We start from the raw sequence: 22,216 nt of genomic DNA on the forward strand, positions 1-22,216 counted from the left end.
CATAAATATCTGTGCTTGTGAAGAGTAGTTTAATGCAACAGCATTTAAGTTGTCGTCTCAAAAAAATTTCCAGCTACTCTGTCGCAAAATTTCCTGATCGGTTGATAGAGGTCACATGACCTCGTGATGTCATCACAACCTGCACGACGTGGCAGCCGGCATTGAATTAATTATTACTCGTGAGAGGCTGCTTGGGATGAGCAACCTGGTTATCACAAGCCCCACCGGTAGAAGTGCTTGAAACAACCACCTGCCAGGGAAGTGGCGCATTGTTTAACCGATGCACTATTGCACCAGTAATGGTATGAGGACTACCTGCAATCTATGACTGCAATTGAGAGGGGCATGATATCATCGACAACACATGACCACCAGTGGGCCAATCGTAGAGCACCACCAAATTTGAAAAGCTGAGGGCCTCAGAATTTGTAAGTTTGCCCATCCCCGTAAAGAACCCCCATATTTTGGAAGTAAGCCCACTCCAATGGATTAAGGTCGGTTAGTTGGTCGGATTAGTATAATCTCATATGTTAGGTACTTGGTTGTCGCTATCTGTAATCTCATATGTTAGGTACTTGGTCCTGGCTATCTGTGATGGGGAAATGCTGGGGTACCCCAGGGGATATGCTGGGTGTGTCCCTGGTGGCTTCTGTGCTGGTGGGCGTGGCCTCCCTGATGCTGGCGCCCGCGGGGCTGTTGTGTGACCAATCGGCGGCGGCCGCTGCCAAGCTCGGCTTCCTCAGCTACCTCACCGGCAAGTACCTCTCGCCGTCCAACTGCAAGGTCGACTTCGACTGGACCGAGCCACAGGTCGTCGGCACCACCCTCACCTTCTTCATCCGGGTGCGTCAGCATTGCTATGTGGTATTAGCAGCTGGGCAGCCTTTTGCAGTTCACCTCATGCACTCAGGACATGATGTGTGAGCAGCATCAAAATTTGGATAGAATCTCAATGACACGAATCTCATCGGGTTGCAGAAATATCCGTATTATCTGGAATTCCGTATCATCCAAAACAGACAAAATCCATGTGTAGACGCATGGAAAATGCATTTGCACTGATATGTTTATGGCTGACAGGAGTGACAGCTCACCACTTGTGGTGCACGACTTCGGCAATGTGTGTGTCACGTGCCGCTGCTCACTGCTACTTGTGCATACAGCGCAACTAGCGATCGCAGAGTCGACAGTGGATAGAGTCGGCAATGTATAGGCAGTGCTTGGCGCATGTGGGTGCAGTCATGGCTTGTGGGTTTGTATCATCTGTAGTGACGTGGGAGAGCGTTCGGAAAATCTGGAATTCTGCACACTGTACACAATGTGCTTCAGCTAGGGAATTTTACAAATTCATATCAACCGTGTCCATACCATCGAAACCCTACTGCATTACAGTTCTGCGATCAAGGATCTCTCTCTCACAACCTTTTGAAATTTCAAAATAACTGTGTTTGGGCTAGCTGGTGCATGGTTTTTTAGCAGAAACCAGTGAGTAGCACTTGTTGTCCCCTCTCCATGGTTTGTCTTTTGTTTGTGCTCACCGGTTTCTGTTGTGAAATTTAAAATTGTGTCATTGTTGAACACTGGTATACTGTGGCCTCTTATTTCATTCTGCCACGCACCACTCCATTTACTTTGGAGCACCACGTTCTGTCTGCTTGTGAGGCGACTCATAAGTGAATGGTGTGCCATCACTGAAGTGCAGAAAGCTATATCAGTTAGGTAATGGCCTGCTTGCTATAATTTCATCTCTGGTAACTGATATGCCCAGACATTTCAGGCAATTTTTCAAATTTTGGTCGGCCTACTATATTCCTCATGCACTGTGAGACTGCATGAGGGGGCCACAAAATGCATCCCTCAGGGGTTGGCGTTTCTTTGTCTGTGGGGCTTTCACTCTCCTTTGACCACTTCTAGTGTGCTGGTAGGTTCAAGGCCAGCACAAGCTAAATATAGAGCAGAGAAATTTCTTCAGCCTCTTTTCATAGTTTTCTTGGGAAGCCACTTATACATAGTCTCTAAAAGAAAAAAGTTCGAGGTCACCCTTGTGTCCCTTTCTTTCATTTATGTTTCACCATATTTGTTTTTTGCATGCAGCATTTCCACTTTCCAGGTGCCAATAGTTATTTTGAGGACGAGAATGGTAGATTAAGTGGACTTTGGGACACCATTTGTTGCTACAGAAATATAGGTTGGTTTATGGGGTTTAACGTCCCAAAGCGACTAAGGCTATGAGAGACGCCGTAGTGGAGGGCTCCGGAATTTCGACCACCTGGGGTTCTTTAACGTGCACTGACATCGCACAGTACACGGGCCTCGAATTTCTCCTCCAAAGAAATTCAGCCGCCGCGGCCGGGATCGAACCCGCGTCTTTCGAGCCAGCAGCCGAGCACCATAGCCACTGAGCCACCGCGGCCTTTTTTAGCTTTGTTAGCCAGCTAACATAAATGGTAGCTGAGGTGTTCTGACCTTTTTTGTCGTCACAAGTATGTCCGGCTGTATTAAGGCGGAAGCCTTTAATGCCTCATCGTTGTCGACAGAAGGTTGTCAGCGGAGGTGTCACGCTTTTCTAGTCAGACCAGAAAAAATAAATAAAACCGGGTAGGAAATTGGTCGAGTTGAGGTTGGGAATCGGGAATCGAATCAGTGCCTTCCGAGTGCAAGACGAGCACGCTAACCACCATGCCAGTTGGATGGTTTGGAATGAACAAGGCGTGGGTGTCTTGGTTCACTCCTATCTTCCTCCCTTCCTGTTACAGGTAGGTGCAGGTGTCCACTGAGATATGGGAGACAGATACATTTCCTTTCCTCAAAAACCAATTTACCCACGAACAAGGTGTAGCGCCCAATGGGCAATGGTGTTCTGTGGGCTCCCTGGCAGCGTTGCAAGACGCTGTCGCATTCACAAGCAGCAACACCGCGCTTAAGGCTTTCGCCTCACCGCACTTTAGGTTAACAAAGCACCCCCATGAATTTTTTATTCATGACCTCTATTGCTGGGTAGCTCATATTTGTTTCTGGTTTGATCGCACTGCTGTTTATTGCATTTCCCAAGTTTCTGCTGACTTCTGTTGCGAGGTGTAGAGTTGCTTCACTTCACTGCTCACTGGTCCTTGCAGTTTTTCCAGCGCAACGGGCGCAGTTACCCGATCTGTGACGAGGACCCCCTGCTGGTGGAAGTGGTTGCTGGAAATGGCGCCCACAAAGTGGCTTGCAGCGTGGAGCTGGGGGGCACAGACCCCAACCTGGCCAACCAGGCAAGGGTGCAGTTCACAGTGCGGCGTGCCGGCCTCTGCCACGTGTCGGTCCTCATTGGCATGGTGCACGTGCGCGGCTCGCCGTTCATCAAGAACTTCCTTCCAGGTCTGTCTCGTGCTGTTTGCAGTTTTGCCTTTTTTTTTGGATGCATTAGCATTATAACGCTTGTTATCGCAAAAAGTGTCCAATGTTGGCGTTGGTGTATGAACCCTCAGTTGGCAGGAGGCAAAGTGAAGAGTGGGAAATCCTCCTCTTCACTTTCAGGGGGAAAGGAGGGAGGAAGAGAGTGGGAGACAAGTATACGTACACCAGGAGAAAATCGTAACTGGTCAAACTGGTTTAAGGAACAATTTCCCAGTTGGTTCCAATTGTTTCCAGTTGGCTCCCAGCTGAATTCCAGTTGCATCCAACTGGTATCCAACTGGAATCAACTGGGAAATTTTTCCTTAAACCAGTTATGACTGTCATGCACTTGCCTCCCACTCTCTTCCCCCCTCCTTTCCCCTGAAAGTGAAGAGGAGGATTTCCCACTCTCCACTCTCCACCGCTGAAGTCACCAATCAGAGTGGAAGGGTGCAAGGAGGGGAGAGGGGGTACAGTGTGTCATACTGTGATTGGTGAACTGGATCACTACACCTGTGCGCATGGTCTAAACCCATCAGTGGTAGCGACTGCTCTTTCCAGAGGGAACACTAATATGCTAGCATATACTCTGCTGCAAGGATAGCATTGATTCTCTCCGCATTTTTTTTTTTTTTTTTTTAGCCTCGAAGTATGTGAAGGCAGTGTTCCAAACATCATGTGTGTAGTGATTTTTAACCCTTCGACATGCCATTTTTTTTTGTTTTCATCGAAATGAAATATTTTTTCACCTAAGTAGTGTAATCAGGAATCAAGAACGACAATTTGCGTGGAAGGAGAATTTCTACTTCGAAGGTGCTCATTACGCTTAAAATTACAAAAAAGAAATTACTACTGATGGCAAAGTATCTCTGCTCTAAAATGGCGGACGACGCACTACCTCGCTCACTGTTCCGCGAAATATTATTTACTGAGTTTTGCTCTATGGCATAAGAAACCAGCTTATTTGCGACATGCAGGGTGCGAAATTCTCCTGGAACAAAGAAATCGCTGCTATATGCAACCATCTCTTGGAAAAACTGCGAGTTCGCTTTATACACAATTGTGAACATATGTCAGAGGGTTAATGAAATAGAACCAGGCTTTGCAGTGAATCGCAAAATCTTTCTCTAAGGTTATTTGCATCTTGTTACAGAGTATAATTCTCATGACACAGATGAGACCAGAAACATTAACTGAGCACGGTGTTATCTGCGGCAAGCGAATTGCACTGTGTACAAAAATGCATTCATACCAACAAGCTCAGTTAGCTGTTTTGCTGAAGTTTTTTTTTTTCTGGGGCTGCCGCTTTTGCACTAAGAAAGGCTCTGATCATCGATATCAGTGATAGTGATGCAGCCTATAATTTTTTCGTTTCGTGATTTTGGCTCATGCTGTGCAATCGTGCTTTGCAGCAGTTAACATTGCTACGTCTAGCGTGAACCTCAGCTCCAATGAGGTACTGCATGAAAAAGTTTAAAATCATCACGGGTAGTCAGTGCAGCAAGCTTTCTCGTTATCCTTTCAGCGATTGTGTCAGTGTGCAGTGGTTAACTTTTACAAGCAGTTTGGCGATCTCCTCCCTTTTCTCTTTTCTGTTTCGGACAGGTCGGCCGGACCCTCAGAAGACAGGATTTATTCACCACAGCTGCACTGTGGTCTGCACCCAGGACGAACCCCATCACCTCTTCTTAGAGCCCAGAGACAAATACAACAATGCGTGTGTCGTCGATTCCTCCACTGATCCCAGCGATGAGTACAGCGTTGACATTGTTGAGGTGAGCTGCTGCGCCCATCCGTGTTTTCACTGTGCACGAATTTGCTGTTTATGGCGCTGTACTCACAATTTGGATCTTTCAGTGAATGCGGTTTCATTAATTTAGTCTTAATCAGTCATTAATTAGCCCCTAGCCTTAATCAATTAGCAATTAGTCCTAATCAGTCATTAATTGGCTGTTAGCCTCAATTAATCAGTAATCAGTCTTAATCAGTCACTAATTAATCATTAGCCTTAATTAATTAGTAATTGTCTTAATTAGTCGTAATTCAGTCATTACTTTTGGCATTATACAAAATAATTACCCGCTTTCAATTAATATTTTTGTGTTGACTAACAGGAATACTAGAAAGGCAAGCAATATTAATTTTAATTACCCTGTAACCACGCCGCTGCGGTGGCTCAGTGGCTATGGTGCTCGGCTGCTGACTCAAAAGGCGCGAGTTCGATCCCGGCCGCAGCGGCTAGAATTTCTTTGGAGGAGAAATTCTAGAGGCCCGTGTACTGTGCGATGTCAGTGCACGTTAAAGAACCTCAGGTGGTTGAAATTTCCGGAGCCCTCCACTACGGCGTCTCTCATAGCCTTAGTCGCTTTGGGACGTTAAACCTCACAAAACCAAAACCAATTACCCTGTAACCCAAAACGCCTATCGTCAGCGCCTAATTCAATATTGTGGGGCGAAAGTATGGAACAGTGTACCACTTGAAATTAAAATGGCTAACAATTTCCAGTTTTCTGTGCTTCTACTTTTCGAAGATTGAGGGTTATGTTTGTTAATCTTTTTATGTCTGCTGTTGAATGTTGCTCGCTATTGCTTTGTTCGCTGATGATTTATAACCGAGTTTCGTGTTGGTATCTTCTGTTGCTGTAATGACAAATGTGTACATTGGGCCTATACTAGCTTCGGCTATTGGCCCAGCAGTTTTTGCAAATGTTTTGTAATATGTGAAGTGAAAAGAAAGAAAGAAGGAAGGAAAGGAAGAAAGAAAGAGAGAAGGAAGGAAAGGAAGAAAGAAGGAAGAAAGAAAGAAGGAAGGAAAGGAAGAAAGAAGGAAAGGAAGGAAGAAAGAAGGAAGAAAGAAGGAAGGAAATGAAGAAAGAAGGAAGGAAATGAAGGAAGAAAGAAGGAAGGAAAGGAAGAAAGAAGGAAGGAAGAAAGGAAGAAAGAAGGGAAGGAAGAAAGAAAGAAGGAAGGAAAGGAAGAAAGAAGGAAGGAAGAAGGAAAGGAAGAAAGAAGGAAAGGAAGGAAGAAAAAAGAAGGAAAGGAAGAAGGAAGGAAGGAAAGGAAGAAAGAAGGAAAGGAAGAAATAAAGAAGGAAGGAAAGGAAGAAGGAAGGAAAGGAAGAAAGAAAGAAGGAAAGGAAGAAGGAAGGAAAGGAAGAAAGAAAGAAGGAAAGGAAGGAAGAAGGAAAGGAAGGAAGAAAGAAAGAAGGAAAGGAAAGGAAGAAGGAAAGGAAGGAAAGGAAGAAAGAAAGAAGGAAAGGAAGGAAGAAAGAAAGAAGGAAAGGAAGAAAGAAGGAAGGAAAGGAAGGAAGAAAGAAAGAAGGAAGGAAAGGAAGAAAGAAGAAAGGAAGAAAGAAAGAAGGAAGGAAAGGAAGAAAGAAAGAAGGAAGGGAAGGAAGAAAGAAGGAAAGGAAGGAAGAAAGAAGGAAGGAAAGGAAGAAAGAAGGAAGGAAAGGAAGAAAGAAGGAAGGAAAGGAAGGAAGAAGGAAGGAAAGAAAGGAAGAAGGAAGGAAAGAAAGGAAGAAGGAAGGAAAGAAAGGAAGAAAGAAGGAAGGAAAGGAAGAAAGAAGGAAGGAAGAAAGAAGGAAGGAAAGGAAGAAAGAAGGAAGGAAAGGAAGAAAGAAGGAAGGAAAGGAAGGAAGAAGGAAGGAAAGAAAGGAAGAAAGAAGGGAAGGAAGAAAGAAGGAAGGAAAGGAAGAAAGAAGGAAAGGAAGAAAGAAGGAAAGGAAGGAAGAAAAAAAGAAGGAAGGAAAGAAAGAAGGAAGGAAGAAAGAAAGAAGGAAAGGAAGAAGGAAAGGAAGAAGGAAGGAAAGGAAGAAAGAAAGAAGGAAAGGAAGGAAGGAAAGGAAGAAAGAAAGAAGGAAGGAAAGGAAGGAAGAAAGAAGGAAAGGAAGGAAGAAAGAAAGAAAGAAGGAAAGGAAGAAAGAAGGAAGGAAAGGAAGAAGGAAAGGAAGGAAGAAGGAAGGAAAGGAAGGAAGAAAGAAGGAAAGGAAGGAAGAAAGAAAGGAAGAAAGAAGGAAAGGAAGAAAGAAAGAAGGAAAGGAAGGAAGGAAAGGAAGAAAGAAGGAAGGAAAGGAAGGAAGAAAGAAGGAAAGGAAGGAAGAAAGAAAGAAGGAAAGGAAGGAAAGGAAGAAAGAAGGAAGGAAAGGAAGAAAGAAGGAAGGAAAGGAAGGAAGAAGGAAGGAAAGAAAGGAAGAAAGAAGGGAAGGAAGAAAGAAGGAAGGAAAGGAAGAAAGAAGGAAGGAAGAAAGAAGGAAAGGAAGAAAGAAGGAAAGGAAGGAAAGAAAGAAAGAAGGAAGGAAGGAAAGGAAGAAGGAAAGGAAGAAATAAAGAAGGAAGGAAAGGAAGAAAGAAGGAAAGGAAGAAAGAAAGAAGGAAAGGAAGAAGGAAGGAAAGAAAGAAAGAAGGAAAGGAAGGAAGGAAAGGAAGAAAGAAAGAAGGAAGGAAAGGAAGGAAGAAAGAAGGGAAGGAAGAAAGAAGGAAAGGAAGAAAGGAAGAAGGAAAGGAAGGAAGAAGGAAGGAAAGGAAGAAAGAAAGAAGGAAGGAAAGGAAGGAAGAAAGAAGGAAAGGAAGGAAGAAAGACAGAAAGGAAGAAAGAAGGAAGAAAGAAGAAAGAAAGAAGGAAAGGAAGAAGGAAGAAAGAAAGAAAGGAAGAAAGAAAGGAAGAGAGAGGGAGGAAGGGAAGGTAAGGGAAGGGAAAGAAGGAAGGAAGGAGTCTAGTAGTTGAAAAACCTCTGAGACATGGTTTACAATCTCTCATATCCCTGATATTCTTGCTGCCCCACAAGGTGCTTCAAAATTCAAAGAAATAAGGTTCTGGAGCATTCATTTGTAAGGCAGCCATGTTGTTTTAAGACTACAGTTGCCTCTTTATTTTTATTTTTTTTTTTCTGCTTCCAAAATGGGTAGGTGAGCACGAACAGGCCTGTACCATCCTGCTATCACTGGGAGAGCTATCCTGAGAACTCAAGAATCGCGCTAGTACTTAAACTTGACAAGGTTGGCTGCTACCAAGTGAGCGTCTCGTACCGTGGCACAAGCTTGAGTAATGGAGATTTCCACGTCATCGTACTTTCAAGTGAGTGTGGCACTTGTGTTTCAGCTATTGTGTGCATGTGGTTCGTGTTTCTACGTAGGTTTTACGAGCTAGTGGAAGCACTTTTCAAAGATTAGAGCCAAATTAGTTTCTCGAATATAATGTTGAAGGGGTAAACATTGTTCTTTAATCATTTAGGTAGAGTTTCGTTACAGCAAAGTAATTTTTTAACTTTTTTGGACTAATGTTAGTCTCTTATTACGGTTGTTGGTAACTGTTCAATGCATTTTTTCGCTTGACCTATTCGCAAACTGTGTCATTTGGTTCTGCTTGTCATTGAAACATTATTCATGGCGTAACCTTTTTTCCTTTGCCCCGAACTCCTGAACTCCCGAAGAAAGCGACGCCGCTTTAGTAAGGAAAAATGTGGCCAAGAAAAGCCACAACATTTGGTACGAGGCCAAGCTGATAGCCATGAACTGTGAGAAACTATCCAAGCCCAAGAAAGTGTTTGTCTACGTCTCGCCAAAGGTGAGCCACAGCTTCTGCACGACTGAAAACTTGCATAGCCGTGTTCAACTCTTTTTTTTTTCTTTCTTCTTTTTCTTTAGAAATATTTCAGCCTTTAGGACCCCAGTATTCCTTTTTGTTGTCATCTTTTTTGATAGTTGAACCGCTGGTTTAAACCTGTAGCTCTCAGCCATGAAAGTCCGGGGATTCTAGAATGCCAGCCTGTAAAGGGGAATTCAGAGCATAGGTTTCAGTGTACTGAAAGCGATATAAGAATGGGTGTGCAGCTGAATGTGCCCACGAAGCAGAGTGGATTCGAGTACAGAGTGAATTATCAAAGATGTATTGTTCCATCATTTCTCTGCCTCATCCCTGCATTGTGTCCCACCACTGTGATGTACTTATATACAATTACTCTTCGATTGTACAAGTCTGTAACTAGGTGGGTTCACTTTATACAGTATACCTTAGTAACTCCACAAAGCCTCATCATCATAGAATCCAGCCGAGATAATGCGTGGGCTTTTAATATACGAGTAAGAAATTTTAAGTACCTCACAGATGTGTTCAAAAATGCCACACAGATCTGCATGCCCTCTTTTGAGAAGCACTTAAACTTGTGCCTTGGGCAAGCTTTCACTGAATAAGTGTCTTTAAATGCATGGGTTTCCTCGCATGTTTTTAGAGCTCCATATTTTTTTTCTTCTTCGCAGCAACTCACAATTAAGGAGTATATGCTCAGGATCATTCCAAAGAGGCTCATCACATTCCGACTGTGTCCTAGCACAAAGGTAGGCTTATTTGCTTCCCTATCGATTGCTTATTTGACGAGGGAAAAGCAGTTGCAGAGGTTTCATTAGAGAAAAAATACAACCAAGAGGATAAGCTGAAGGAAGGAGCACACTATGCATTATCACATAGAGTAGGGTAGTTTTTATGTTCGCATAGAATGGTTGCCTAATTATACAAATTCTTCAGCCCAGTGAGATTATAGGTAGTCTTGCACAGTTTTAAATATTTTAAATATTTTAAAATATTTAAATACTTTTTTTCTAGGGATGTGCAGTTCAGCAGTAGCAGTTCAGGTTGAAGGAGCTTTCTTTGGACTCCAGAACTCTGGCTTGCTTAGTAATGATAAGGTGAAAGGGTTGATTGTCACTACTGTGATTTGTACTGTCCTACTTGGCCTATTGATTAAAATCTCTACCTCCCTCTGCATCGTAAGGGATAAAATGGAGAAAATGCTCACTTGTTAAAAGAACTACTTTGAGGAGCTCTGATTGGCCGAAACTAGTCTCAGAGTCCTTTGTCATGACATATTTTTATGTCTGGTATTACTCCAGGGATGCAGGTTTTCTCTAAATGCTGCATTTCACTTCCCCAGACTGAGGTATCATGGCCATTTTATACCACTGGTAGGTGAATGCTAAGTGTCAGGTGCTTACTGACAGCATTCCGCATGTCTGATAAAAACTTCAATTTATTAAAGCTGAAGGACGAGATGGACTGTGATACGACAGTCTTTTTTTGATCGAGCACTGGGGTGTCCACGGTCACCTGCAGTCGTGTCACTGTGAGACTTTACTCCCTTTGAGATGTGATTGTGAATGCGAATTGCTGTGTTTCTTTTGATGGAGTCGTTTTGTATCTGTATTCTACCTGTGTGTCGCGCTGCTTGTAACAGCGTGGTGTCACATGACGTGACTCGTGCCCCCCTCTGCCTGCGCGCAGTTCCAGTTCAAAGGCAGCAACAACCTGGAAGGAGAGCCAGTGCTTGTGGTGGATGACGGCTGCCAGCCGCAGGTGGAAATGGTCTGCGAGGAGAGGGACGTCATTGCAGCCACGTTCACCCAGTTCCTGCTCAAGAACATCGGTACGTGTGGCCCAACTCAGACGCTTAAAGGGGCGTTGAAGACAACTTCATCCAGTTATTTTATTTTTTTTCAGTAAATATTGATTCTCTGGCTCTTTCTGGCAAAAGATGGATTTATGGCTGGAAAAATTTAAATAAAAAAACTTACACAACGCTTAATCTGCACTTACAAGTGAAATGCAGTAGTATCATAGATATGACCGGCACAAGTACTCATTCCTTTCCATAGATTCATAGATCGTGGGGAGAACATCATGTAATTTATGTAATTGGAGAATATTAAATAAAGTAAGGAAGTATGGCAGTATGATTATGTGCGAGGTGTCACAGTTTGCCCTTTATATCAAGCCACTGATAGGATTGACCTTTTTTGAGTTGACCTTACACACACATTTTTGCTGTGACTGACTACCTTGTGTGTATCCATCTTTGGTAGACTATAGGTCAACCCTTAAACAGTCCCTTAATCTGATCTGCATATCTGACGCCACATTAGAGAGTAGGGACACCCAACTGGTGCACACTATGGTTAATCATTTTTTATTTATTTACTAATGTATCTTCGAGGCAGCTGCAGGAATTTTTCAAGTTTCAGCATGCCAGACATTTTGCTTGCAGTAGTTCTGATTGTACCATTGGGTGAGCTCATACCATTATTTGGGAACAGGTGGCTCGGAGACCTTCAAGGACAAGCTGGAGTTCTTTTACGGTGAAGTGCGGAAGCTCCACCAGAAACACTACCACGATAAGCTCCAGCTGAAGGTGTCACGAGACAAGATACTGGAGTCCGTGAGTTGCCCGTCATGGCCATGCTCATTGATTAGTAGCAGTGTCATGTTCCGAATCCCTCTGTACCATAGATCCCGCCTGTGCGCTGCGTTTACAAGCAGCTACTTGTACTGTTCAGGGCAAGCGAACATATCACACTGTGGCAACTGTGGCTCAGTCGAAACAGTGCCGCACTTTTCGTTAGAATGCTCAGGGGACATCGGCGAGTGGGCATTTTATGAGTGTGATATGGAGACAACGCAAATGCAGTCAACAGTGAAATGTGTTTTGGGTCCCTCATCCCTGCCCTTCGCGGCGAGGCTATGCACTGAACTTTCAATTATTTGTTTTATTTATTCATGGTCCTACATTGTGCCCAGAGGGCATTACAGTAGGGGGCTATGTTACAAAAAGTGGATTGTAAAACAAGACACAATCACCAAAACAATCATCACGAATGGCAAGTCTTCGTGGTAACAGGGGAACAGTCGAGTGAGAAGACGGTAAGCAGGTAAGCAGCCCCGACACAGGGCTAAATTTCATGTAAACTACTTGTAAACATAACAAAGTAGCTTTAATTGCCGCAGCCCGCTTTTAATAATGGTGGCACCCTTTTCAGACTAAATGCTCGCGTTATGCAAATTAAAGATGCTTTGAGTAAAGATGCTTCATCTTTCTTGCATGTGCAAAGTACAGATTTCGTTTTATTTTACCGCAGTCGATGAAGGCGACCAAGAACCTCAGCACAGGTGACTGGTGCAAGAGCTTCGAGATCACTTTTGTCGGCGAGCAAGGTGAGTTCTTGCCCCAGGTTTCACGTTGCACATTTCATCCTTCCTGCAGACACTTCTAGATTGAAGTTATTTAACACAGACTGTTAACTTTGCCGCTCTGAAGTCTTCCATTGGCATCTTGTTCAGTGTTTTGTTTTTCTGGTATAGTACCAAGTTTGGTAGTGCTGCTTGTCTTCCCGATTCAGCTGTAGACTTTTCATATCTGGTTCGGAAAAGCATCCTCTAGAAGTAGCATTAAACAAGTGTCGTCTTAAGCACTAAGAGCCACTTTGCAAGTACGATACTCTTCCAGGTGGCAGCAAAAATTTTCTCCTGCCATTTCCTCTTGGCAGATTAGATAACAGTGGTTTTGAGTTGGTAAGGTATTGAGCAAGCTTAGTTGCTCAATACGGTTTTGAAAAGAAAAGGTGTGGATGTGGTGCGCTTTCTCTGTACAAAATCTTGGCACAAAAAAGCAAGCTTTATGCAAGAAGCAGTTCGTAAAAGTGGTGAAACTAATTAGCGTGCACAAGGTGTAGGTGCCAGCAAATCCTGTCTGGTGATTCCAGTCAGCGCAGGTCAGTAGTAGTAGTAGTAGTAGTAGTAGTAGAAAACTTTTATTGAGATCTTTTAAGAGATTCGCGGATTCGAAGCCTCCGTCGTCTTTCGTGGCGCCGGCGACTTGAGGCTTCTCTTCAGCAAGGTTGGGCCCCTAGTCCAGGGCTCCACTGAGTCGCGCTGCATCAGTAGCGTGCCACACTAAGGCCCTTTGGGCCGCGAGCTCGCTGCTGGTGAGCCGGCTCTCCCATTGCTCCGCACTCGGGAATTCGTGTTGGTGGAAGGCTTTATTTCGTTCGCACTCCCATGTGATGTGGTATAGTGTGGTAGTTAATAGCGCAGGTCTCTAAAGAGCCTGGCACACAGAGCCATCGCCGTTAGATGCAGAAACAAATTTCATTCTACGCATCATTGTTATCGATGTACCTCAGGAGACAGTTGTTGTGAAGTATTATATTAAATCTGCTCAGCCTAGCCGTATATATTCTAATGGCTGACAAACTTTCATTAATAACTCCTCGCTGTCTTCCTTGTTTCCCAAGGTCTGGACTGGGGTGGACTTCGCCGAGAATGGTTCGAGGTCCTCTGCTCTGCACTCTTCGACCCCGAAAACCAGCTCTTTCACAGATTCAAGAACGACAAACAGGGCTTGGTGAGAGCGCAGTGAACTTTTATTCCACATTTCTGGCCATATTTTAACATTCGTTTTTTTTTTAAGTAGTTTTACTTTCAGTGCTGAGTAGTCAGCTAAAGCAACACAAATGCAGGTGATGAGTCCAGATTGTAGAGTTATCGAGCACAGTAACAGGGATCAGAGAGTACAGCTGTCTACCTAAAGATTCTTTTGGGGCACTTAGATAGCTAACTTGGCTAAGTTCAGTTTGGGCGCTGTTGCTTGCTGACAGGATTGATTCTGTCATAGTTCTTGAAGCCTGTTGTGGGCGGCTAGGAGGGCATTACGATAACACTTTCAAAGCCAAATGTAAGCTAAACACTTGTAGTCAAATGTGCACATAAATGAGATTGCTGACAAAACTTTCACAGGCAAAGTGAGAGCTTGGCACGTTGATTAAAATGCCACCACATGCATTGTGTTCGAAGGGGCATGCGAGGTGCAATGTGCCCTGCTCCGAACATTGAGTAAAGCAAAGGAGAAAGCATATGGGTGAAAGAGATTGTTTCAGATACAGTCCCCCAAGTTAGTACAGGTCATCTTGGGAGTTTGCAAACCCACGTCTGGGTACTTTCCCCAACTTCGCAGGTGCACCCGAATCCACGGAGGCCATCCCACCTGAAGCTGAAGCACTACGAGTACGCAGGCCGCATCGTCAGCAAGTGCCTTTACGAGTCTTCGCTGGGCAGTGGCTACAGGCAGCTCGTCAGGGCTCGTTTCTCCAGGTCATTCCTTGCTCAGCTCATCGGACTCAGGGTTCACTACAAGGTAACCAGTCCTCACTGCTCATTCTGCCTGCTTCAGTTTCTACGATTGATATGTCACACCCTAGAGCTTGATACCTTGACCGAGTAGTTTAGTACTGTGAGAGCTTTCCATGTTAAGATTTTTCGCATTTCTTTTACATAGTATGTTTGAGTCCTTTTTTTTCTTTAACTCATATCTTTAACTCTTTCGCTACTGCGGAAAAATGCACTATTTGGGGTGTACTGAAAGAAAAATTTTTTTCACAAGAAATAATGCACACAGCACATATTGTAATGCACTTCGGAATGAAACAAACAGAAGAGTTGTGTGTGCAAAAGTAAATGAACATTAATTTGTGTAATTTGCTAAAAACACAAAAAAAATATATAGCAAAAACAAAAATTACCGGTTGCACTAAGCCCGAACTTGATTAGAGGAAAACTGGAATATACAAACTGTTGCACATGTTTATAGCTGTCATTATTCAGTTTCAGCTATGAGAAAAATTTACTGCACTTTCCATGGCTTGTCAAGTCAGGGGTCATGACTGTGGTGCCACTGTGAAGAGCGATCAGGGGTGAAGATGTGAAGCACAAGTAGACTGACAAGTGCTTCACATAAGGTTTTATCTTTGTTCCTCCCTTGTTCTCTTATAGCCGAGCTTGCAGTTTCTTCTTTTTTTCATTCTTTTCGGTTGGTGTTGAATGGATTCTATGGGAGGATTGGGGGCGTGGACTTCTTTTCCCTCATCATACCCGAAGATTTCTTGAATGAGCTGGTCCCTAAAAGCCAGCTGACAAAATTTGGCATTTTTGCCAAGCTCTAAAACATCAGGATCGATGAAATAAGTTTTATCGATGTGGTTCAAAAGCCAGGACACTTTCCAAGTCTTGCCAATAGAAGCTGCCGGCACTGAATCATCCGGATCCGTTACGTGCAAAAACAAACAAACAAAAAAAGCGAAAAACCAATTTTGAGAAATGATTTTTGATGGCGGAGGGCCAGAGTAGATTATTCTGGTATTTCAGTAGAGATACAGTCGTGGCAGGTCAACAATTCCAATGTATATGATGATTCCAATGAACATCAGAATATCCAACAGATTCACGTCTTCCCATGAGCCGTCACGCCGAATTTGCTGAAAATCTTCATCCATGCATACTTATTAGTGTTTCCGCACACTGTCTTCATCATTTCCGCCGTGAAGAGCATCAAAAAAAAAGTCGAGAAGTCGAGCGAATCTCCGAGCGCCGCTCCACAGCGATGTGCCGATATGGACACCTAGCTGTCGTCTTGGTTGAAAAACGCGACGCGACCTTGAGCATTTGGCAAACTGTCTTCGCCATACGTTGTCAAGACCCTGAAGCACAAAAATAAACCACTGTCATCAATTACAAACCGTATGCACCGCAGAAAACACACAGCGAACGAAAACAGAACTTCCATGCAAGTACGCGCTGACGTTCCAGGCTCCCGAGGCGAAGTCTCGCTGTCGAAACCGAAATCCGACGTTTGTACATTGTTGCCCGACTAATAACCGCTGCTTTCGTCGCAAAAAACGAAACCGAAACCGGCCGACGACCTCGGTGTCAGCTTTCGCTTTCGAGGAGCGTGCGGCGATGCGGACGCCATTTTCTCCGGCTGACGCTGCTGCGGCCGTTCAAAGTTTTATTTTTCACGGCGCCTCCTCATGTCAAAACACCGAAACCAAGGCTGCAATTGAAAGAGCAGTTGTTGAGCTCGCTAACTAGATGGCGTAGGACGTCCACGACGCTCCAAAATAAGCTTTTTTGCGCGGGCGATTTGAATCGATCATAAGCGAACGATGGCCTATGGTGCGGTAGCGAAAGAGTTAAATGCTTTCTACATTCTTGTTGGCCCTGTTGCCCAACTTGCTCGTTGGGCCTAACTGATTGCATATCAGCTTAAAAGCCTTGAGCAGGCATTGTGCTTTGGGTTGAATTGATGATGTTAAAATTTCCAGCTTTGTTGAAGTTAAACTTTGTTTGTAATCTGCTCGTTGGCTTTGAGTGCAGAACCTCGTAGTATGTTGTTACTTTCCCGACTTTAAGCATGTACACGTGTGATCACACGCGGGTATCCGTGACCTCTTGCGCCGTATGTTATGACATATAGAGCAGGAGCAGGCCCAAGACACTGCTTTTAAGCAACTTCTTGCTCATTTCCGAGCATTTTTGTCTTTCCTATATTATAAAAAGAAAGAATGCTGAATACACCAGATGTGTATATGAGTAGTTGTGGATGTATGTGAACGTTATACCGATTCCCTCCAACAGTACTTTGAACAAGATGACCCGGACCTGTATGTGACGAAGATAAAGTACATCCTGGAGAATGACATGGAGGACATGGAGCTGTACTTCTGCGAGGAGGAGTACACCAACACTGGGCAGCTTCTGAAGGTGATGCGAGCGCTTTTGTTCCGGCTTCTGTCCTGTCTGGATTTAGAAGAATTGCTTGTGGTCATTGTATGAATAGTTGTCTGAAAGACAGGTGTTTTGGATTGATATGGAGGCACATCGAGGAAGCGTTTAAAATATGCATGGTGGTTTTATTGCGAGTGTGGTGGACAGGCGTTAATTCGAACTTGCTTAATTTCGTTTATTTGAACTGAGGCATTGGTTCTGTCAACATTATGTGTGTATTGGAAAAGGTCCCTATTGGTACCTTGACATGCTTGCTTCTGTGGAGTATGAGCCAATACACTGTTACCTGTCGAAAGCGGTACTAGTATCATATTTGCACAGATGAGTTTGTTTCTTTTTTTCTTTAATCATCTGCTGCTGAAAGCACCTTACATCGTACTTGGGACTGAACTTCAAATATGGCTTGCATTTTTTGTTTTTCGCTGCCCTTTGAGATGCTCAAGAGAGTGCACCCACTAGGTTTGTGAGCTGTGAGGAAAAGCCGACTTCTCAGTGACCTTGAGGCGTCAAGTTGAAACGCGCAGCTGCTTCTGTGCTAAAGGCCGGAGGCTTCCTGTGGAATATTGCAGATTCTTCGCTCACACTTCGCGGAATTCGAAATTTTCCGCCGCAGAGAATTATGAACCTTACTCATGAGTATAGGGTGTAGACGCATCCAAATAATGATTGTATAGTGCTACTAACCATGTTGAACAGTGTGGAGACTCCAGCCCTGAGGGGATGATTCCTTTTGTTATCTGATAGCCAATCTCCATAGCTAACCAAGGGGTCCTGATGAACCCATTTAATTCGACTTAGTTATTGTGACAAAAAATTGTAGGGACACTTAAGCTTCACCTTTAGGGTATTATGTGGTAGCTAATAGGTTAATTAATGCCCATATATGCAAAACTGCTCTTTTTCTACTTAACATTCGGATGTCAGTGGGAGTCCTCGTACAACTCCTGGCTCAGTGGTGCAGCAGTTAAGCAATGCACCACTGCCCTGAGATGGCAGGTGCTGCCACCGGTGGAGCTTGTGTGATCCAAGTTGCTCTTCCCATCAACCTGTCGCGACCATTCATTAATTTAACTGCTATCTATCACGGTGCGCAGTTTGCTCTCAATCCAGCTTGCAGTCTGTGTTGATGCCAAAGATCACATTACCTAGGTGGCACACCTACCTCCTAGGTTGCTTTGCTGAGGATTTTTCACTTACAGTCAACGTCGACGCCAAATTTTCTGCGGCACAGGCTCTTTAACGGTGTTAAAATTGCTTCGCGTCACTAGTGCTAAATGAGTTGGCGAGGTCCATGTCTTTTGCCTACTGGGGCCGACCTTGCCCCCATTTTTTTTTTATTTGAAAACAGAAATGAATACAGAAAACTATGTACAATGGTACTGGACCCATAGCCAAGGCTAGTGTCGGGTCCAACACAATGATAAATTGCAAAAATGCGGCAGGTGGAGAGAACACTTCTCACATAAATAATTTCAAAATATTAAAATCACAACATACATAGCTAATATATACACTTGTTATCATGCATACATTCTTTGTACGCAGTAACCTTAAATATTAACAAATTTTGCAGTCATTGCATTTCTCTCAAGACTATGTGATGTTCTCTTTGCTCGCACAGACGACGGAGCTCATCCCCGGTGGCTCGCGGATCCGTGTCAACAACCAGAACAAGCTGATGTACCTGGATGCCCTGGCCCAGTACCGGCTGGCCACCAGTGTCCGAGAGGAGGTGGAGCACTTCCTCAAGGGCCTCAACGAACTGATACCCGAAAATCTGCTCTGCATCTTCGACGAGAACGAGCTGGAGGTATCCGACTTCATTGTCAATCACCTCGCAGTGTCATTATGTGTGGCTGAGGGAGCAAGAAAGTACATCTGCGAAGCCTGTTTTTTCAAGCATTACTGCATACATTACCTCAGTCCTTACTGTTCTTTGCTTCTTTGTCTTTTCATGGATTTTAAACAAAAAGCAAATGACCTTCACAGAGACAAAAATGAAAATTTTATTTTTTTTTATTTTGCTATCAGTCGCATAAGCGTTAGTGTTACTGTCCGGTTGTGTAATACAATGGAAGAAGTGCAATTTGTTGTAAAAGTGTCTAGTCAAGAGTGCTGCTTGCTACCTTTTATGTTTTTGCTGCAGTGTTCCGTGCTTATTCCTTGTGTAAAACATTGAGTTTTCAGGACATTTAACTAAAGTGAACGATGTGCTTTAATGTTGTCTTCAATTTTCTCCTGGATGTGGTTTTTTTTTTCTTTTTCATAGCTGCTGATGTGTGGCACAGGCCAGTTCAGCATAGCCGACTTCAAAGCCAATCACACAGTCAGCGGCTTCTCCTTCGAGTTCAGAAAGGTGAGGCTCTTGCCGGGAGAACTCATTTGCGTGAATATTCTGCACGTGGAATACACAGCCGCTTGCAATGCCCGTCATATTTATGCGCAATTAAGCTTTGTCATAAGGAAACAGTCTGTAACGAAGTATGTAACAAAGACGCAATTCCTTGAAGATGTTTCATCCTTGTAGTTATACACATACAAGGCACGAATATTTTTTCAACTTCAGACTGTCTGAGAAAGCTGCACGGCTTGCCTTTGTAGCCGTATGGCTGTGCTCTGGTGGATGTTGATGAGTAATTACTCCTTTGACTGAATTCTAATCTCCCTTCAAGGATTCCCCTAAATACACCTTTCATGTTGAGAAAAAAAAAAGAAGTGCATGTTTGTTCCTGTCATGAAAAATCACCAGATTCAAATGCTTCAAATAAATCGTTTCCTCCTTTTAATTTTATAAGAACATATTTTTCCAGTTTACTTGACTAATCATTGATGAATTCTCACACTGTACGAGGGGGTACCCAAAAGAAACCGGACTTATTTTTGTTTGAACTTATTTGTTCACATTTTAAGCACAGACCTTCAATCTCCTTCAAAGTATTCCCCACTTGCAATGATACGCTTGTAGAATCTTTCATTCTATTTTTCAAAACATTGTTTAAATTCATCTTTTGTGATGCTTCACAGTGCCTCCGTCGTTTTTTTCTTCACCTCAGTAACATCAGCAAACCAATTTCCATTCACCAATTTTTTCATTCTAGGAAACAAAGAAAGTAGCACGGGACAAGGTCGGGAGAGTATGAGGGTTGAGGAATAGGGGTCATGCCATTTTTGGTCCAAAATTGTCGTAGAGACAGAACTGTATCAGCATGGGCATTGCCATGATGGAAAAACCAGTCACCCGACCGCCACAAATCTGGCCGCTTCCACCCCACACTGTTGCCCAATCTTTTAAAAAAATCCAAGTAGAAAGGCTGGCTACCTGTCTGACCCTGCGGAACAAATTCTCAATGGACGACTCCTCTCACGTCGTCGAAAAAACAAATCAACATTGTTTTGAGGTTTGGTTTCACCTGGCGAGCTTTCTTGAGGCGAGGTGAATTTGAAGTTTTCCATTGGCTTGATTGTTGCTTTGATTCAGGATTCGATTCAGGAACACATGAGTTGTCCCCATAGCATTGTCCTTGTACGTCTTTCTTAATATTTCAAGAGTTTCCATTCAACTTTTTCCGGGCAAAAATCAAAATTTCACCGGCGCATGCTGTTCACGAAAATCAGCCATTGCAAAAACGACATTCACACAAAACAGTCGTCACTCTAAAACTCTGCCTAAAGTAGTCTGACCTCCTTCAACGTCGGCACTCGGCTTACTGACTCGGGAATGTTCGTTCTATGCGCTCCTAGTGGCAAAATGCGGTACCACAGAAGCTTTGCCGACCAAAAAATTTAGTCTGGTTTCTTTTGGGTACCCCCTCGTACGCTGTAAGAGTTGATGGTCCACTAACAAGTCTTGTGACTACCGTCGGCGTTGTTCCATGGCGGCATGCTTAGCTGCACTTGGGCCGACGAAAAAATTGTTGTGCGCCCTTGCAGGTCTTGGACTGGTTCTGGACAGCGGTGTCCAACTTCACCGAGGAAGAGATGGCACGCCTGCTGCAGTTCACCACCGGCTGCTCCCAGCTGCCCCCGGGGGGATTCGCCGAGCTGAACCCACGTTTTCACCTCAGCTCTGCGCCCACCTTCGGCAGTCTGCCGACAGCACACACTTGGTGAGTGCTTGCTCGGCTTGCCACTTTCATTAGGGTGCATTCATGCCTTAATGCGATTGGAGGAAATGTGCATTGGCAGGGCACGTAATGGGCAGGGCACGTAATGGGCAGGGCCCGCAATGGGCAGGGCACGTAGCTGGCAGGGCACGTAGCGGGCAGGGCACATGGTCCCTTAGGGTAACAGAATGGATTCCAAGGGAAGGCAAGCATAGCAGGGGGCGTCGGAGAGTCAGGTGTACAAATGAGATTCAGGAGTTTGCAGGGATAAGGCGACCACGGCTGGCACAGGACAGGCTTAATCGAAGGGACATGGGAGAGGCCTTTGTCTTGCAATGCGCGTCGATAGGTTGATGATGATGACGATGGGTCTCATACGTGCGATTCGCTCACAGTTTTCTTCACTAGTCTGTCATGAGCATGTGAATCAGCTGTTGCGTTCTTTAACAAAACTTTGTGCTGGGCTAGTTGGTGGGACGTAGTTGAAACTTGGTTCAGTGCAAAAGACGTACACAAAGCAAGGAACCTACACACACGGAGCACTCCGTGTGTGTTGGTTCCTTTCTTTGCGCTCCGTGTGTGTCGGTTCCTTTCTTTGTGTACGTCTTTTGCGCTGAACCAAGTTTCAACTATGTTGCGTTCTTGATGAGGGCAGGTACGAGTGCCCCTGCAGTTTAAGCCATTGGTTGGTTGGTGCTTGAACTGAACAAAGATGTTGCAGGGGGTAGCAGGGAATCACTGGCGCACAGTTTAATCGTAGTTTTTGGGTGGTTTCGAAATTGATCTCCTCCTGTTGGCTGGTATGCTGTACTGGTAATGCAAACAGTCATGCGCAGGAGGATCATGACGCCACCTCTCGCTCAGATGGCTGAACGCTTGCCACCATCACCAAAAACGGGAACGTTGGATGTGATCCTGCCAGAATCGAACCTTTTTGCTTTTCTTTCTGGCCTTTTCTTTCATGCTGTTTGCTAAAATGGGGGTGCAGTGACCAGCTCAGCTGCAGGCGTTAGTGCTATCTTATCCGTGTTCACTGTTGCCATTCACAGTATTAGGGATGTGGAGCATATCTGAGCAGGAGGAGGAGCTGCCCTTTGGTACTTTAGTAGATGGCGCTACAGCATCATATCACGCTAGGACGGTAGTAGAGGCTCACACAGTGACGACCAATGCTGATGTTGCGAGTTTCCCACACTATGGTTTTACCTTCTTCTTCAAGGCAGTCAAACCTGGAGTGCTGTTGCATTGTGCTAAAGAGTGTAGTTTTCTCAGAGGGTGTATGCTATTGCTGAGTGATTAGCAGCAAGTAATGTAGTCAGCCATTTACTCGCATTCCTTGCTTATCTTTGCAG

At 44.3% G+C, this 22,216-nt stretch overlaps 1 protein-coding gene across 2 annotated transcripts in view; it reads left to right on the forward strand.

The window, feature by feature from the left end:
* LOC149332205 (apoptosis-resistant E3 ubiquitin protein ligase 1) overlaps positions 1-22,216 on the forward strand; it is a 98,926-nt gene that overhangs the window by 74,568 nt on the left and 2,142 nt on the right. For both annotated transcript variants that reach the window (XM_089557137.1, XM_089557138.1), the window contains exons 6-20: positions 620-843; positions 3,117-3,360; positions 4,984-5,153; positions 8,286-8,454; positions 8,810-8,943; positions 9,636-9,713; positions 10,654-10,795; positions 11,463-11,584; positions 12,282-12,357; positions 13,437-13,546; positions 14,156-14,335; positions 16,612-16,737; positions 18,383-18,571; positions 19,031-19,117; positions 20,692-20,867. In XM_089557137.1, the coding sequence (XP_089413263.1) occupies positions 620-843; positions 3,117-3,360; positions 4,984-5,153; positions 8,286-8,454; positions 8,810-8,943; positions 9,636-9,713; positions 10,654-10,795; positions 11,463-11,584; positions 12,282-12,357; positions 13,437-13,546; positions 14,156-14,335; positions 16,612-16,737; positions 18,383-18,571; positions 19,031-19,117; positions 20,692-20,867 (2,227 nt within the window). The remainder of the gene's footprint in view (positions 1-619; positions 844-3,116; positions 3,361-4,983; positions 5,154-8,285; positions 8,455-8,809; positions 8,944-9,635; positions 9,714-10,653; positions 10,796-11,462; positions 11,585-12,281; positions 12,358-13,436; positions 13,547-14,155; positions 14,336-16,611; positions 16,738-18,382; positions 18,572-19,030; positions 19,118-20,691; positions 20,868-22,216) is intronic.

The sequence above is a fragment of the Amblyomma mixtum genome, chromosome 8 (genome assembly GCF_055824585.1).
Source record: "Amblyomma mixtum isolate Tamu chromosome 8, ASM5582458v1, whole genome shotgun sequence".
NCBI lineage: Eukaryota > Metazoa > Arthropoda > Arachnida > Ixodida > Ixodidae > Amblyomma > Amblyomma mixtum.